This window comes from Pithys albifrons, chromosome 14, assembly GCF_047495875.1.
Source record: "Pithys albifrons albifrons isolate INPA30051 chromosome 14, PitAlb_v1, whole genome shotgun sequence".
In the NCBI taxonomy this organism is placed as follows: Eukaryota; Metazoa; Chordata; class Aves; order Passeriformes; family Thamnophilidae; genus Pithys; species Pithys albifrons.
Window position 1 is genome coordinate 12,474,527 of NC_092471.1, and position 18,776 is coordinate 12,493,302.

At 40.8% G+C, this 18,776-nt stretch overlaps 2 protein-coding genes across 4 annotated transcripts in view; one reads left to right on the forward strand and one right to left on the reverse strand.

Annotated features, from left to right (window-relative positions):
* The window catches only part of TMEM164 (transmembrane protein 164), a 37,876-nt gene extending 26,317 nt beyond the window's left edge, over positions 1 to 11,559 (forward strand). For all 3 annotated transcript variants that reach the window (XM_071569186.1, XM_071569188.1, XM_071569187.1), the window contains 2 exons: positions 5,055 to 5,155; positions 5,566 to 11,559. In XM_071569186.1, the coding sequence (XP_071425287.1) occupies positions 5,055 to 5,155; positions 5,566 to 5,772 (308 nt within the window). In that variant the 3' untranslated portion in view covers positions 5,773 to 11,559. The remainder of the gene's footprint in view (positions 1 to 5,054; positions 5,156 to 5,565) is intronic.
* A 2,121-nt stretch (positions 11,560 to 13,680) lies between these two features.
* AMMECR1 (AMMECR nuclear protein 1) overlaps positions 13,681 to 18,776 on the reverse strand; it is a 95,340-nt gene continuing 90,244 nt past the window's right edge. Inside the window, 1 exon segment of the mRNA XM_071569232.1 lies at positions 13,681 to 18,290. Within this exon segment, the coding sequence (XP_071425333.1) occupies positions 18,176 to 18,290 (115 nt within the window). The 3' untranslated portion in view covers positions 13,681 to 18,175.

The window sequence follows — 18,776 nt, forward strand, 5'->3', positions numbered from 1 at the left end:
GCGACTGCAAAGTGGCAAAGTGCAATTAAAGCAGTGGGGGGATCTAAATTTGTGCTTTCCATTGGCTGTTAGGACTTGGTGGTTGGAGTGGGGGATTACCCCGTTGAACCTTTTGTCATCTGCTCTCTGTGACACTTACCAGTGTTTGGGCAGATCTACCCTTAGCTCTTAAAGGAGTTATAAAGCAGGCTTTATTATAGACCTTAGTAGTAATCCAGGAAAAGTATCACTTTATAATTGGATATACTTAGAGAGTAATAAATCTAGTTTATTTCCATCCTCATTGAAATACTTGATAATGTAACAGCTCTTTCACTGAACCTCTTAATTACTTGGAGACCTGTTGACTCTTACATATTATTTCCTGCTCTCTGCTGGCAGTTCCGTGTTCCTGTTCCAGCTTCTGCCTACCTGCTGCATCCCATGCATTAGACGCAAGTGCCTGGTGGGCTGCCCAGCTGTGTCTGTTCTGTGGCACTCTGAGCAGCAGGTGGCTGTGCTGGCACTCTGCCTGCAGGCTCAGACTCTTTTGTAGCTTGATCATTCCAGGACAATCTTGTTTGATGATTTAAGAAAGGTGGAGAGGAAGAGGAGGGGACATGTGTGTTCTGTGACCCTCTGAGCTTTATGCACTGGGCAGTTAGTTTATTTGAAAATGAAATCTCTCTCTAGGAGATGGAGAAATTTAGAAGGGCAGCTGCCAGTATGTGGAAGATGTTACTCTGTGAAGGAAGAGGAAGAACTGCTGCTGCTTTTTTATGAAAAATACTTCCTGAGAGGAGTAGGTAATATAAGATCCCCATCTGAGCTTGTTCTGATAAGAGTAGCTCCACTGAGGGGAAACAGAAACCTCCTGGCATAAGGTGGCATTTTGAAATCTACACATGGAGGCAGAACAGCTGTAGGGGTAACAGTGGACTTCATGATCATCCTCTGAGAATGTTTTTTTCCTGTTTTCTCCTGGGTAGGAAGTTTGGTCTCTAGGCTAGCTCAATAGACTGCACAGTTAGAATTAACCCTTTGATCAAGGGAAATTAAAATAAAATTGCCTCCACATTTTTATAAGCTTGAAAATGATATAATTGTAATAGTTGCTGTGAGTTTTGGACTAAGCAGGTCTTGTAATTGACACTACTGAAGGAGAGTGCAGCGCTGGAAAACTCATAAAGCTCTATCAAATGTAGTGGGAATGGAAACCAAGACATTAAAGAGATTATTTCAAACCCTACTAAATTTAAAAATTTGTACTATATTTAGATTCTAGTTCTCTAATTCAAACAGAGGAGTAATTTTCTCCTGCATTTTGCTTTCACAGAATTACAAAAGGAGTATCACTTTCTATTAAGTTGTGTTCAAATTTTTCCAAGCCTATGTATTGAGTATTTTAGATAAAAATAATGGTTCCTAAGAACACTTGAATTAGCACAAGACATTGGGGGGAGCAGAGCAAAAGAAATGAAGTCTTTTTGTTGATCTTCAGTTTTTTAAAGCCATGCTTTTCTTTCCTAGATGGCAAAATGAGCAACTTGGCATGTTCAAGGTCAACAAAATCTTGTTGCAGAAGCTGATTAAGAATGTTAAACTCTTAGATCTATATGGAATCAATGCTGTTGAGGTTTAATTTAAACTGAAATATCCACTGCCATGTTATTTCAACACAGGAGCAACCACACAGCCTCCCAGGATGACCCTGATTTGGAATGGTCTCAGCTGTCTGGGGCATGAGTGTTTTTGGGAATGAGATCAGTGCCAGACTGGCAATCGGATTAAATTTTTGTAATGCTTAATGTACAAGAATTGCCCATGATCCTGAGTAAACAGGGAGGGGAACTCTCTGCTGCTGCCTATTGAAATGGATTTCCTATGCAGGCAGCAGTGGCTTCTGCCAAAGCCAACACAGGCCCTTGAAACAACCACTCAGCTGGGTCTCGGTTTTCCTGTCTGTGTGTCTCTGTTAACAGACTGTGCGCTATGGAAAGGAGACCACAGTGCTCCATTAAACAGCCATCTGCTGAATAGCAGGACTGTAGAGTAATAAAATCTATAGTGGTTATTTATCTAATGAGAAATGTACAGAAAATATCCAAGGTATGAATTTAAAATTAGTTTCCCAAAGCACACTTGGGAATCTGGAGTGCTATGAAACGTTTTCCTGTGGAGGTCAGTGTTTCCTTTTTGTCCCTTGATGTCCAAATAATGCTGCTGCTGAAAACCACACTGTTATTTTCAGGATTCCAAAGTCTAACAAGGAGGGATTTTTCTATTACAAAGCAAGACCAAAAATCTGTAGAGAGTGACTGTTGCCAATGTACGTTCTGAAATTTTGCAACAGAGAGAGGATGTAGCAGAGTGAAATTCCTGGCTGAGGGAGCCTGTTTGAGGTCCTGAGGGACATCAAACACAATTCCCTGATGAGATTGAAGCTGGACATGGGAAGCCTGGATTCAAAACAAAATTATGCCATGGGTCCATCTTGTGCAATTTCCTTAGTCTTGAGTGTCTGCTCTCCCCTCCATTCTTGTTTCATGGCCGTGTCACTTGTCTGTTTTGGTGTTTGTACCCTACCTGCACTGTAAATCTCTTGGATATGGAGCTCTGCCTATTTTAGCTTTCCTACCACCAGGCTTTGTCAAATGCTTTTGAAATAACACAGGCAACTGCCAATGGGTGAGTTCACGTGAAACCTAATTTGGTTTAGCACTGCTCAGCCAGTTCCCAGGAGCTGCTTTGATACTTTATTTAAATTTTATGTTGTGTTTTGTATCTAGGTTAAACACGCACCTAGAACTGCAAAGACAATATAAATAAATTTTGTAAGTCAAACAGGGTTTTGTGAGCAGCTGAGAAAGGGGCACAAACTTTCTGTAAATCTTGACCAGGTCACCTAAAGCTGGTGCAGCCAAAAATAGAGCCATGATCTCCTGCACTCTGACACCAAGGCTGGTTTCTCCTTCTCTTGCTCTCTGTAATGAAAAACCATATTCCAGGTGGTGTCATGTGTCTGATGTTTTCAGGCCATGGAGTTTAATTAATATCGTTGCTGTTTAAGGCAGTAAAGACTTCTGTGTACAGTTTTCTAAATAGGATGCCAGCTCTTGGCTCACAGTTGCCAAGTGCATTCCAAGAATTACTGTTGTGGATTTTTCCCTTTACCTGTAAAGCTCCAAAGTTATTAATGGAGAGTTTGCTTTTACCTTTGGATGTTACAGTTCAGACACTTCTGGTCTTCACCTTCCCACTGGATAAGGAATCTTACAAGCTGCCTTGTGCTTTCCAAGCAGCTTCTGTGCTCCTGTTTGTCCTGGCTGCACCAAGTCACAGCTTCTGAAACCTGGCGTGCAGTTGTACCCTGGGCAATTCCACCAGTACAGTTTCTCATTAAAGCCAGGCAGGGATGTGTGATGTGCTGCTGCCCCTCAGACATGCAGTCAGTGTCCTGCTCTGTGCCCTGGCAGCAGAGCACTTGTGTTCTACTGATGGACAGATGTGCAGTTTTACACAAGAGTGTGCAGGTGGCTTTGAATTTGCAGCATTTGCAAAATGCAGTTTAGCTGAACTTATTTCAGGTAGGTATGGCAAAATCAGTCTGAACTGGCATGATGGGCACACACTGTGGAAAAAATGAATGCAGGAAAGGATCTTAAAAGGGCAATAGATTGAGAAGGCATTCCTCTAGAGACTTGAAACATGAAAAGGGATGCACCATTACATGGTGATGTGGTAACAACAGTTACTTGTACTTACCTACAAAGGATGTCATACACAGGCATATTCATGGCAGCTGTGGTCTGGTGGGCTCTGTGGTGCTGAACTCCACTTGTGGAGTCATTTGAGTTCCCAGCAGCCTTGTACAGTGTATGCTGAAGTCTGTAATTACTTCCTGGTAATTACTGAACATGCCAGCAAAGGCTGGTATCAGTACTGCACTCTGTGCTGTAAGCTGTCCTTTGAGTGCTGGATACACCTCCCAATATTTAATAATATCTAATGGATCAGAGAGCAGATAAAGGCAGATAAAAATTGCCAGTGTATTTTTATAATCCTCTGAAACTCTTACAGCAGCTGAGCAGCATTACATTGTGCATCTTTCTTTTGTGGCCTGAGGTTAAGTTAGTAAAGTCATAAGGAAAGTAATACTTTTCCACATATCTTACACTGACACTTTCATGTCTGCTAGTAAGAATCTTGAGAACTCTCTAAACTGGTTTTGTTCTCACCATGTGAGATTTGAATATTTAATTCCTAAAATAGTCATGTACCTATGGGTACTTTTATTAGATCTGATTTCCCTGGTACATTCTAGATCAGGGAACATTGTGTCTTGTCAACAAATGGACAAATCCTGGTTTCAGGAAGGGAGAGAAAGGTGGAATTAACATCATATCTGCTACTTCATTTGAAGAGAAGTATTTTACAGTATCTGTGAAACCTACTGATTATAAAACTGTTTGTAGTGTACATCTGAAAATATCTCCACAGCAGTTTTCATTTAAAAGCACAGCCTGTCATTAATGGGTTGACTACTTGATACAGTTTGTCTGTTCCTCGGCATTATTGGTGCAAGTTCCTTTTTAGTAGTTGTTAAGCAACCATAAAATTAGGAAATGGCAATGCTGTGCAGGACCTGCTGCTGCTTAGTCAGCTCTGTGCATGCTGAAGTCACAGTCCCTGCAAGAAGCAGATGTTTAAGTATAAATAATCTGATTTCTGAAGATTCATTGTACACTATTACTGTATTTTAAAATAATGTAGTACTTCTGTGGTAGAAGGAAGAATGAGGTAAAAATCATTGGTGCTGGTGAAAAATAGACAAGTTTAATGAGGTAACATATTGTACATTTTACTGCTGGACCAGAAGGAGGGAAGAAGCTGATCAGGATGCTGCAGGTAAGAAATAAAGCTCTCAAATATTAATTACTGTAATGGTATTGAGCAGGTTATCAGCTCAAGCCAGATGCCCTGCCATGCACAGAGCAGGAGAGAGAGGATTATTGCTGAGTGTTTGATGGACACAGCAGTGCAGCTGAATACTAATGTGTTCCTTTCTTTTCAAGGTATCTACACTCCAGAACCCCTCTGCAATTTCTGGTGGGCTCTTTTATCCACAGGGTTTATGTTTGTGTATCATTTTAGCATCTTGCAGATTCTGGGATTGGTAAGTAATCACAGGTTAATAAATGGATAGTTTGCAAGTGCATTCAAAGTAAAAACACTGACTAGCTTGTTTCACAGTGTCCAGATCTACATGGGTAAGAATTTGCACGCAGATTTTTGATAAGGCTACTTGTGTGCAAATTGCATGTTCAAACGAGCATTTGTAACTCACAAGTTTTAGTAAAACATTTCATAGATTGGTTTTGTACCTGCATAAATCCATCTGATAAATGCACAATGAAATTTAGTTCTGCTTTCTTTCTGAAAGCTGCCCTACTTGTGTTGAGCAAAGTGTGTCACCTAAACATGTTTGATTATTATGGTAATTTCAAAATTACTGTTTTAGGTGTCTGAATCACTGCAACACAAACCAAATATTGTTAATTTATAAATCTGTTGTCGCTTTCTCAGGTCACAGAAGTGAATTTGAACAACATGTTGTGCCCAGCAGTCTCAGATCCCTTCTATGGGCCCTGGTATCGAATCTGGGCATCTGGACATCAGACTGTCATGACCATGACTCATGGGAAGCTTGTAATCCTGCTGTTTTACAGTGCTGTGCCCATCTTTAAATGTAGCATGGACTTGCTCAGACTCCCAGCTAAGAAAATAGACTGAAATTCTCCCCTGGAGTCGTCCCTACGGGAACAGAGACACCAACACTGGAAAGCAAAGAGGAGCGATGACAGGACAATGGCTTTATACTTCTCCCCACAGTTTATTGCCTCAGAAACACCTCTGTAATCAAGTGAGGGGGGTTTTTTACCTGCTATTTCTCACTGCCTATTGCCAATGGCAAAATTAGTGGCCTTATTCTGGGAAAGGTTTGTGTTTTATACATTTTGTATAGATTACAGTAGAATCTTGCTAAGCCGCCATTTAAAATTAGGCCAGGACCTGTCCACATTCCAGCAAAGAGAGTGGCAGTGCTACCTCGTTTGGACTTATTTTCCATTAAATATAAGTACAGTTCTATCATGGGATAGGAAATAATGCTGCATTGCAACACCCCAGTGGTGTGAAGGAACCCACGCTGAACCACATCATCCTGGCTTAGAAACAGGAAACAAGGCACTCTTATCTCCCAGCTGTAAGTGCAAAGCAGTGAGGTTCTACTGTATTTTCTTTAAGCTGGTTGAAAATATTGGGGAACAAGAACTCATTCAAAAACTATTCTTTTGTGTTTGATTTTAAATCAACTACTTAATTCCTAAGCTGCTGTGGATAAATATCTATCTAGCAAAGTCCCATCATATCCTGATGCTTTGGAGGTGCTTTTATTTTGGCGAATGGAAAAAAAAATCATGTTGAGGTAATTTCAAAAGACCATCTTATGTATAAGCCAGGGTAAGATATTGCATCTACTGTTCTGTCCTGACTTTGAACAAAATGTTTTTTCACTTAGCTTAGACTGGAGAAAGAGTGGAGATACAGAGTCCATTGTAAAGATCAGAGTTTTCTTTTTTTCTTAGTTGCTTTTGAAACATTCCTGCTCTGCACGGACCCTTGCTGAGTAACTGGTTAGAAAAGGAACACAATGAAACTCTATTCTCTCCCTGCAGCTCTAATACATTCTGTATACTGATTTTAAAATACAGGTATAAAAAGGAATGTCAAATCAGTGCAGGCCTCTACTGAAAAGAACATGTTCCAGTTTACTTGTATGAATAAATCTTCCTGTCAACATGTCTTTTGGAGAACAGGATGTGGATGTGCAGAAAGATAAACAGTAAATTGTGTGTATGTGTTTGAGTTTTGCAAGGCCAGAGGAGAAACTGTTGGGCAGAAAGATGGGAAATCCTGAGTGTGTTCTTCCAGAGTTGTCAGTTCATTACACAGGCTGTTGGGTTTGAGGGCTGCAGGGAGTTGTACAGAAAATTGTTGCAATTTATAGATTCAGTGTGTTATCCAAGCTGTGACTTGTAAGATAAACCCAAACCATCATACCTCCTTCAGCTGCATCACCTGAAGGGATGTTTTGAAGTTAGGGAACAGTCATTTATACCTCAGGAGGGGAAAGCAAGGACAAGAAGTGGTTGGGGATTTTTGGGTTTGGGATTTTATTTTTTTTTCCTCCTTAAAAGAGAAAAATTTTCATTGGTGAGGTAACAAGTGGCTATTTCAAATATTTTTATTCCATGTGATTAAAAAAAAAGTACACCTCAATCAGAAATACATTGTCCCACATTCTGATTGACAGACTAGTTTGTTTTTCCCCTATGCCTTGCTCTGTGTGTATGTCTGGATCTGTGTATACACACAGAATAAATGTGCTGCATGTTCACAACTTGAGAACACACAGCACATTCCTGAACTGTCCCTCAGGCACACACAGATGCTGGGAGTAACAGACTGTGTGGCTCTTGGTGGTTTAACCAGAATTCAAGTCAGAAGTTGAGCACCTGATTTAATTCAGAGTTCACTGTCAGGTGTTGTTGGTACATCATGAATTCCACTGTGGACTCTCCCTGCTGCCTCAGGAAAGCTGGGAATATCTTCTGGAGCACTGGTGGAGAGGGGCCTAAAGAAAGAATGTGTTGGCACTGAGGGCCTGAATCTGTCCCTGGTGTCCCCTGGGTGAGATGCTGAAGGGCTGCTCATTTCAGCAGGTTCAGCCCTTCGCAGTGAAATACAGGATGTTGCTGGGAGTTGCCAAGTACTGGATGTTAAACCTGTCCCTTGTTAATGTACTTCACATCCCCTGTGAAGAGCTGAGGGAAATAGTGACTATTCCCAACACGTAGCTACTGTCAAATGTATCATGCTTTATTTATTTATTTACTTAAGACTTCAGCAAAATGCTTCATGTTGGATTCAATTCTGTTTAGAAGGAAGATTTGGTATTGCAACAATGATTTTAGCCAAATTTTGCCAATACTACTTAGCATTATTATTATTTGCTTATGTTTTATAAAAAAAAATTCCTTTTTTTAAGAATCTTTCCTTCCCCCCAATCAGAATTTTGTAGTTACTAGACATATTTCTATAAGTATCACCTTTTTTTTTTAATAGCAGTTTAAACTCTAGCATTTCCTACATGCTTCAGGGCATTCCAAACAAGTATAAACCAGCTGCTGTTTCCCACCATTGACTGCCTTTGGTCAACTAAAACTGCAGGAGCATTTTAATGAGCTCAGGTGTCTCACTCAGTGCAGGCTCTTTGCTTGGAATGCAGAATTCATGAGCTCTTCTGGCTGACTTAAAATTCAGCAGCAGGAATGGCACAGCTGACAGGAGGGAAATCCCTGGGCCGTCTGTCTGAAGGGATTCTTGGTGCAGTTGTACCCCTTGCACGCTGGCTGTGCCAGCAGAGCCACTGCAGGTGGGCCCTCCTGCCCTCCTTCCCACCCTGGCTCAGGGGTGCCTGCTGGTCACTGTGCTGCCTTGTGCTTCTCCCTGTCTTGCTGGTCCAGGTGTTTTGAGTCACACTGGGAAGTTCAGGTGTAATTTCACCACATGGAGTTTGCTCACAGCCAGTGGGACTCCTCCCCTTCCAAAGTTGTGTGGGAAGGTTCTGGAGCCTGTTGAACTCTTCTGTACCAATTTAACTTGCTAAAATGTCTCCCTGAACAAGGTAATTTAGCAAAAGACTAAAGAAGTAAACCAACTACTACACTCCAGGATTTTAGAAGTCTTGGAGCTGCAGTGAAGGAATGGAATGGTTCAGCTGGGCTCAGGAGGGGAGGTGCAGTATCAGTGAAGTTGGTTGAGTTAGAACAGAAGCATTTAGGTTGGAAAAAGCTTTAAGATCAAGCCAACCATTAACCCAGCACTGCTAAGCACACCACTAACCCATGTCCCCAAGTGCCACATCTGTGTCTTTTAAATGCTGTCAGGCTTGGTGAATCCAACCACTTCTCTGGGCAGCCAGTTTCATGCTTGACAACCCCTTTGGTGAAGAAACTTTTTCCTAATATTTAATCTAAACCTTCCCTGGTGCAACTTGAGGCTGTTTCCTCTTGTTGTGTTGCTTATTTCATGGGAGAAGAGACTGACCTCCACCTGGTTCGTGACAGGCACAAAAGTCAAAGGATTCCCTCCCTCCCTGTGCCACTTTTTGAACGCTTTTAAAACTTGGTGTTCCATGTTGGGTTTACAGTGAACCACCACAAGGAACTGCATCCCCGTGGCTGAGAGAGAGGCTCCACAGAAGGGAAGGACAGGGCAGAAGGGGAGCAGAAAGGGAACAAATTTTGAAGAAATCATCATGGAACATCACATCCCTTACCTTCTATTCCTCATCTGTCTCCAGTATCTCTTGGGAACATGCATCAGCCAGAGCTCCTTCCATGTGCAGGATAGGGGAAAGAAGGAGAAAGCAGAATATACTTCATCTCTGTAGCAGTTATTTGTTATTTTCCCTGGCAGAGGCTGATTTTTCTTTTCCCCTCAGTGTTTCTTTTATAGAGAGTTACAATATAGAGATGATTTCTTTGGTTGCTTTTATGCTTATTTATGCTGGAAGTAAAAAGAACAAAGCTCTGTTGCAGCTCTTGGGAGCTAATTGCTTTCTCTGCTGGGCTATTACGCACACAATCTATGTCAGGATAACTTGAAGCTGTTGCTCAGTCCCTGGTGATGAGATTTTGCAGTGCCAGGTACAGCTGAAAGGGCTGTGCTGGGCCTCATGGTAAAATGTGCCCCAACCCTTTGCCATGGCACTGGCAAGGGCTGGGGGCAGAACAGGAGTTGGGCTGCACAGCCAGGCCCAGCATTCCCAGTGTAAAATCTCACTGCAAAATGGGCTCATTGGATGTCCATGAGCAAGCTGGGCACAATTCCAGGAAAAGAATCCTTGTGCAGTGCTGCTGCCTGGCCTTCACAGGGACACTGGTTTGTATGTAGTAAGGGCTCTGAACAGAGCCCTCTGATTTTCACTACTGTGGGCACTCCAGAAGAAACAAGGAGCAAAGAAATTCATTGCTCCTGCTGCCAGAGTGGCTGCATTTCCTTCCACATGTACCCATAAACCATTAACTATAATAAACTTGTTTACTGATGGCTTTGTTTTTGCAGCCTTAGAGTAAGCAGTGAGCCCATAACATTTCTGCACCCTCTCCCTTGTGCCACAGCTTGAGCTGTCCAGGACCCCTACAGTGCTATTTTAACAAGGATTCAGACACTGTACAGTGAGCTGTATCTATTTGTTTAATTTCTTCCTATTTAAGCACCATAGCATTTGCATCTTGTTTCTTTTGAAGGGTGAAAATGAACCATGCATGTATAAACTGATGAACAGCCACTCTATGAACATGCACCTGGAGCTGGTTTTGGTTCAGCTTCTTACAGTTCAAAGATGCTGCTTTTACGCAAAGCCTCTGTGTGTTTGAGCAGCTGAACGTGGGAGACAGGAAAAGTCAGTCCATTTGCAAAACTTGAGGTGAGAGGGTACCTAAATGTAGATCTCTGGTTTTGGCCACCATCAGGGTTTTGATATTTGTGTATATTTGGTATCATTTTGTAAAGCCCAAATGTATTTTTCTTTCAGAAATGGTTTTTGCAGCTGTTAAATGACTGTACTTTTATGGTCCAAGTCTTGCATCTGAACAAGAAGCATTTGTTTTCTATGCATCCATAGCTAATGGAAAATAGAGTTGTGCTGTTTTCAAGTGTTGCAGTTATTTCACTCAAGGTGGATTTTTAGGAATTAAATTAGTCCTGATTGTTAACAAAGCTCTGAAAAGGCCAAAAGCCAGGAAAAGGGCCTGTGTTGGCCCAGGTAGGAGGTGCAAGGTTTCTGCAGGCAGACAGGTCAGCTTTGATGTTTTCAGTTTTACAGTGACAAGACTTAAAATCTGTTGATTTTTGTGATCTCGTACTCTCAGTGATATTGCTGTAAATCTGTCTTGCAGCTGTTGGTGTAACTTAGTCAAAGCCAAGCTGTTTTATAAATAATTTTATTTTTCTTCAGGGTCAATTTTGTACTTTTTTAAATTATTTCTGCATTTACTGAGTCATTATCCCAATGCTGCAGAGGATGCAGCAGGCAGAGCACTGAGCATTCCCTGCTCTCCCCATCCAGGCTGTGCTGGGAAGCTGGAGCTGGGCTGGAACATCCAGGGGGCTCTGGAAACTTGCAGGTCTGGTTACCCCACCTCTGGTTCCAGCATTGAGTTATCCACGCACAGAATGATCTGACAGCAGCAAGGATGGACGTGGATGGGCTTACCTGCCACATATGCTGTTAGTTCTGAATAATTTGTAAGTGTTTAAATTTTGTAAACTTTTTAATGTGCTAAACCTTGGTTATGAGGTAACATTTACAATTACGGGGTAATTTGTGTACTTGTTTTTGTATTTTGGTCTGATGATGGGGGTTTTTTTGTTGTTGTGCCCTAAGTACAGATCATTGGACAAATAGTTGTTAAACCTTTGAATTAAAACAAATAAATGCATTTTAATGGATACTGGACAGTTTTGTTATCCTTTTAATTCTGCCAGGCCTGGAGTTTGTCTTGCTTAGGACTTTTTACAATTAGGTAAGAAAACCAAAATTGCCTTTCCACTTAGTTTGTAACATAAACAGTCAAGAGTCATAAAGGCACTTAATATTAGCTAATTATAAATCAGGAAAAAATACAGAGGCTCCTGTCTGAAACAGTCTGTAGTGCCTGATGGCATCTGCCTTGCATGCAGCATTTCCAGGGAGAACAGTGGTCACTGCGATTTCTGAGAGTTTTCAGCAGTTCAGTGTGACCTGTGCCTGTTTCCTGTCAGTCAACATCAGCCTGAGTTTACTGGCAGGGCTCACAGTAGGGCATAAATCCTTTAATCACTGTTTAAATATTACCTGTCCTTGTCTTTCAGGTAAAGAGCTCAGGAAAGAGTGTCACAGTAGCATGAGGTTTTCTCCACCCTTCCTCCCCTGTTCCTATCCCAGCCCTGGCACAGTCTTACAGTTCTCATTTCATGGCACTTTAGTAGAAGATGGGAGAACATGAAGACAAGTTTCCAGCTCCAAACTTTGCTCAGAAAGCTGCTGTAGTAGCTGCAGTGCTGCAGTGCTGTGCTTGGACAGTCAAGAGGTGATGGCAAAGTAGTTTTAGTGCTTCTGTCTGTAATAAATATTACTGCAGTCTAGTTAAATGTATTCTTCTGACCCAGGATAGCTCAGACAAGCAAGTTATTTCCTTGTGTGAGGTTCCTGGCAAATACTGTTCCTAAAAAATCATACTGAATATGCCCACCTATATTATTGTATATGCATCTTAGAGGTTTCAACCTTTCAGGCAGCTGGGGAACAGAATCAATTTTTCAGCTTGATTTCTCTGGAACAGTATAAACCCTGATACAGCAGCTTAAGTAGAAATCCAGTGTGGTGCTGAGGTCAACCAAGAAAGCCATTTCCCTTTTCAGGCACTGCTAATTAGTTGCAGCAGCTCTCTATAACTAATTGGAAATCAGCCTTTCATTGTTTAATACCAACCACCACGTAAGAATAAGCAAGTTTCCACATCTGAACCAGCCTCAATGTTACTCTGTTAGATCATTTTTATACCGTGGTAACCACAGAGCTGGCAAAAGGAGCAAGAAGGGTGTGAAACTCTGGGTAAGCAGAGATAACTGGCTCTATACTTCAATGGCCTGAGGGAGGTTTTATGCAGTTCAGACTAATGATACCAAATCTGTGAGATACTAAAGCAGTGATGGAAGCTATTTACTAGGGCAGGTTTCCTTTCAGAGGTTTTTTTAGTCTCTAATCAAGGCTTCAGAGCCAGTGGAGTAATGGCTGCATCAGTCTTCAGTATCCAAAGGTTACAGGAATCCCATTGGTTTGTTTTCAAAGACTTTGCATCCACAGGCAGCAGAGCTATGAATATTTCATTAGTCAAAGGCAAACAAACCCTTCTAAAATCAGACCCGAGTTCCAGGGAGATGGAATGCTTTGTCTCAGGAATTATCCTACAAAGGACTCAGTAGAAAGTGTCTCTCAGTGCACCAAGAATTTGGCTCAAGGAACAAAGTTCTCCAACTGGCTTTTGCCTCTCAGGGTGCTTTGTTTTGCCATCAGCTGGACTGTGGCTTCAACAGAGATTCTTTGTTACACATTTTGCAGCAATATTCTGTTGAACAATCTGGCTATAAGTGGTGTAGGCAATGTCTTGGTTACACCAGAGTAACTGGTTCTGCAAGGAAGTTTTGCTTAAAAAAAAACAGAAACCACGTCCCTGGCTCCCAGGAAGGAGCTCAGGTCTACACAGAATTCCATGTGTAAAGTTCAACATAAAAAGTATAAAACTGAACTGGTAATTGATACAAATATTGATAAATATACTGATATAAATGATATGTGATGTAACTAATTTAAATGATTTAACTTGGAGTGTCGAGTGACTCACTTCTGCATTATACTGAAAGCTGCACATACCTGTCCCCGGTCTGTTCCCACAGCAGAAAGTAGGGAAAGACAGTTAATATCCCAGGAAAACATTTCTAACACACCACCAGCCTTTGATGTTCACACCAGGTACAAATGTTTAAATAAAAACAGTGACCAAACCACACAATTAAGCAGAAAAACATAAATTGTGATTCTTTTTCCTTATTTTATTGGGTAAATGATTTAAAAGGTAATAACAATAGTGTTAAAACTACTACAATATCTTTCCACAGCCATATCTCACAGACCCACAGATAACCTTCTAACATTTTTTTTGTCATTTTCCTCATTTTTCTCTTTTTAAGCTGTACTTATATTAAATGCCCATTTCAACAGTTTCTTCACACTAATAGCAATTAAATGTGGAAGGGAGGAGGATCTAGTTATAAAGGAAGGGGGTTCAGGTAATCTGTGATATTATTGTAATCAATCAAGTTGCTAAGGAAGGAAGGAAAAGACTGAGCCGTACAAGCTACTCCAGGTAGCTCTCAGCCCACTGTGTGTCACCATGGCATTGAAGATAACTCAAGATGCTGGTGAACAATTTAAAGTAATTTCTTTTTTTTTTTGTAACATATAAAACAGTAAAATAACTTAGAAACTAGATCCAAATATCTTGAAAAGAATCAACTTTGATATACAAAAACAGTCATAAGTTGTTACAAAAGTTTCAAACAAAAGTTTTGTTTTCTCAGTGCGTTTATGTACCAGCACAATTACTGGGTCCAGAGCAAAGAAAGAGGTTTTTCTTTTTTATTTTTACTTTAACAGTAATAAAAAAACGAGGAAAACATATCTTTGTATATAAAGAATCATTGCTGGTCTTAAGAATAAATGTAACCAGAAACCCTTAAATCTGAGAGGCACACTTTGGGTTTCTTTTTTTTTTTTTTTTTTTTACTTTTTCTTAACATAAAAGGAAAGTCACCAGTTTATTTAAATGGAGGAGATATTCAGACTCCCCAAATAAACTTAATTCAATTAACATCACTAGCAAAAATCAGTTAGAAACTGTACAAAAATAAAAAAGTTAACACATTTAATCCTGCAGGGATTTTGTAAGGACTGGAAGGCAGGCTTTAGGAGCAGCATTTGGGCATGGCTGGAGGCTTCTTTGGTTCGATCTAACACACATAAGAGATGTAACCTACTCCAGACAACAGTTTTAAAAACCCGCACATTTGAAGACAAGTAGAGGTGCGTACACAAATGCAGGTGTGCAGTGCTGGGCCCCTCGCTGGCTGAGCTCAGACCAGGCTGTGCCCCTTGGCTCCAGAGCGCTCTGAGCTCAGACCAGGCTGTGCCCCTTGGCTCCAGAGCGCTCTGAGCTCAGACCGGGCTGTGCCCCTCGGCTCCAGAGCGCTCTGAGCTCAGACCGGGCTGTGCCCCTTGGCTCCAGAGCGCTCTGAGCTCAGACCGGGCTGTGCCCCTCAGCTCCAGAGTGCCCTGAGCTCAGATCGGGCTGTGCCCTCCCTGCCATCCCACTGGGATGGTATCAGAGCTGTGGCCGCAGTGGGAAGGCCACAGGAAGCATCACTAAGTAACAGCTTCATGTCAAGTCTATGGTTTGGTTGTCTATCTCAGTTTACAGAACAGGGTTTTTAGGAACGTTAAGCAAGAGAGTGAAAAGCCCCCAACAATCTCTTTTATAATAATGGAATAAGGCAAACTGAGTAGTGCTCATAAAAAAATCCGCATTTCAACTTAACAAACAGTGAAATAATCTACTTGGTTGTACCTTCCTTACCTTCTACAAAGTATCCCAAACAAAAAACAAATTTGTAGCTAACCCCAACAATACAACTAAAAGGTACTTAAAGATAAGTACAAGGGAATGACATTTGTGAGAGCAATTGTTGGTCAGCTTTACACAAACAGACCTATTCTGTGCCAGTGCACGTCACAGTGAGCTGCATGTTTGGTACAAAGAAACCCACAATTACACAGAAACAATCTGCAGCATTTCAGCACTGTGTGCTGAGGAGGTAGGTGCCCTAGAAACACTGTAGGTAGACTGATTATTCCAATTTTTAAGAAAAATATCATACAATCTGATTGACCACAGACTCTGTAACAGTTTTTTAATTAGTGATACAAAACTCTGGTCCAGAAGGGTCTGGCATGAGCTTGGTTCAAAAGCACACCATTACAGTTTGTGTAACACCCTTTAACTATATTTTTAAGCAACAGCTACTAAGAGATAGACAAAAATGCATTGTGCATTATGCTGTGTACAAAAAGGAGACAAAACTATCCTTTTCTCCCCCAAGCCATGGTGGGAAGTATTGCTGACCTTGTCCTTAAAAGCCTGCAGGATTGTTTATTCATCAGTATATCATTATTACACTGGTAAGAAATTCTGTATAACATCTGCATATATCGAAGATTTTTTAAAAAATCTGATATGATTTTAGATCCGCATGACCAGTCACGTGACCTTCTTGAGGTTGATTAGCACCTTTCAATACATATATATTTTTATATATAATAGATCTTTTTAAAAAACTTCTAACAATGAGCTCATGCAGAAGCACGAGCGAGCTGTAACGAGATGACAGATAAAGATGGGGTTGGATGACTTTTTTTTGCAGCAGAATGATTCAGTTTGTGCTCAGGTTCCCTATAAGGGCAAGAAAGAAAACCAACACAAGTCTATCAGGTAGCCACTTGATCGCATTTCCACTTGAAGACTAATTTGTCTAAAAGTGTTCCCCAAGTAGAAACAAGACAACAGTATCATCCAAAATAGCCTCTGTATAAACATCTACTCATTTTTGCAGCTTCTGGCTGGCATCTCTTGGCTTCTGAAATTTCAGGCCCTCCACTTATAAATTAAGGCATCGCAACTGAAAATGGTAATATTTGGACATAGATGCTGTGGATGAAGGAATACCAAAGACCTTCTACAAGGACCTCCAATAGAAATTAAGTGGCTAGAACTTAATCTGAGCTAACCTCAGATAAGGGATGAGCATAATTTATCCTTATCTGGTTTTGAAACATTTTTACAGTTACTCCAATTTTTTTTTAAACAGCTGAATTTTAATACATTTTATCTACTTGAATTTTATATATCTATGTATTTACAAACATTCATTATTCAAAATAACTGGGATTTCTGCTTACTGTGGTTTACTCACACATCTTAGGAAGGTCTTTTCTGTAACTGATGGCCTGTGCTGTCCCCTAGAACACGCACTGAGCTGCAACAGGCAGCAGTGGGAGTTCTGCAGGCACAGGAGGAAGGAGTGAGCTCCTGCCATCGACTGGGCTTGCAAATATACCACACATACCTTTTACTAAATCCTACTTTTACAGCAGGAAAAAGTTCCAATCCGTTTTCTTTCTTCTGCCACGTGGAGGGGTATCAGAATTACTACACAGTACTTACAGCTCTCAAGCACTATTCCTGCAATAGATGAAAACATGTAACATTATGGCATACTTGTCCTAGCTCTCTCACAAGAGTCTTTTTTCTTTTCTCAAAAAATCGTGAACTTGATTGAACTTGAAAAAAACTTGAAAAAACTCAACAAGTTCAAGTGCAGATGAAAAAAATAAAATGAAGATTTTTCTTTTCCAAAATAAGTTCGCTATTGAAAAAAAAAATCTCACTTTAAAAAAGAAAAAATGTTCAAAACCCTGATACCAGAGCAGCCTCAACAGGGTTTGCTAGAACATCTGGAGTATTTGCTATATGTTTGCTATGAATTTTATATATAATATAAAGTTATGTTATAGTCAAAGGCACTAAAATCTAAATCCATTTTCTTCCTAATATGACATCTGCTACTCACCAACCTGTTTTTAGAAAACAAATGTCACTCTTAATTTGAGACATCAGAAAGGCATCGTCTCATTACAAATGCATTATATTGACGAGTCTTGACAGGGCTGGGTTGCCTGTGATTCCCAGCACAGAGTGGGAGACAAAGGGATCTGGGAGCCTGCTGGATTATGTCATGCCCTATCAATTAGGCCACTTGATTCTGCAAATGCTACCATGTTAACATCACCTCTCGCTGTACACGTAATCGCTTCTCTTCATCCGAAACAAGCATTCTGTGTGCCAGCCTTGGCGTTCCGGCTGTGTGTGCTGGATCTGAAGATCATGTCTATAGCTACATGGAATCTTTACTGTGAGGGTGAGATATTGTACACACAATGTTATTAAGAATCTTATGAAAATGCAATTCATTGTCTGCTTTAATACCTGAATCTGATATGTTTCATTCCCTGTCACACCTATTAATGCAAAAGCCATGAATGCCTTTTTGCTTAGCAAAGCATCCCTAACTGCAATCCTGAAACTCTTCCTTCCATCCACAGTCACAGAAAGCCTTGATTGATATAATTCAATGTTAATGAAGTAGAAATTTAAATTTTCGTAAAAAACCCAAGGGTATATGCTGCAAAAAAATCTGCAGTGAATCAATAATAAAAAAGTATGGGATCTTTGTAGTAACGCAGTTTTCCCTCCCGTTGCCACGATGAGCTGAACCAACTAAGGAGCCTCAACATGGCAACGGAAACTATCATCATAAAATGGTACAGTAATAGAGATAGCTAGACCAAGAAGGGGCAGGGTCTCCTGGGAAGAGGTCTGCAGAGAGGTCCAGTGACTGGTCATGCGGCTCAGTGTCAGGAATAATGGTTGTATGGTGGAAGGGGGTGCCCAATACCATTTTGGAAGTGATGATGCTGACGATGGGCAAGGTATTCTGTGTAGCTCATCGTCATCTTCTCACTGCGGTACCTGGAAAAGGGCAAAGAAGCCAGTTCAGGAACTGTTAGCAGGAAGCTGCAAGCAGCACTAGAAATGCGGCTCTGGTGGTTTGTTCAGTGGTAACAACTCCACACTGCTGATGCCGGGAGTAAGACTCACTTGTCAGAGTCATTCCTGAATCACATGACAAATCACAATACAAATGCTTATTAAAAATATTTTAAGGAAACCAAACTGTTAAAAATAGTTGCCTACTACGTTGCTTGAAGTAGGGAGAATAGAAAGCCATAATGATTTAGTGAGAATGTCCTGCATCTTCAGCCAACTCTCTACAAAAACCTGGGAGAAAAACTGTAAACAAGCACTACAGATTTTTGGGCTGTTTTTAAACAATCAGAATCATCTGTCTGCCAAATTCTGCTTTTAAAATAATCCCAGCCACATTAAATGTTGTTACATTCTTTTTAGACTAGAATCATAGAACATCTCCATTTGGATGGCACCCATAAGGCTTAT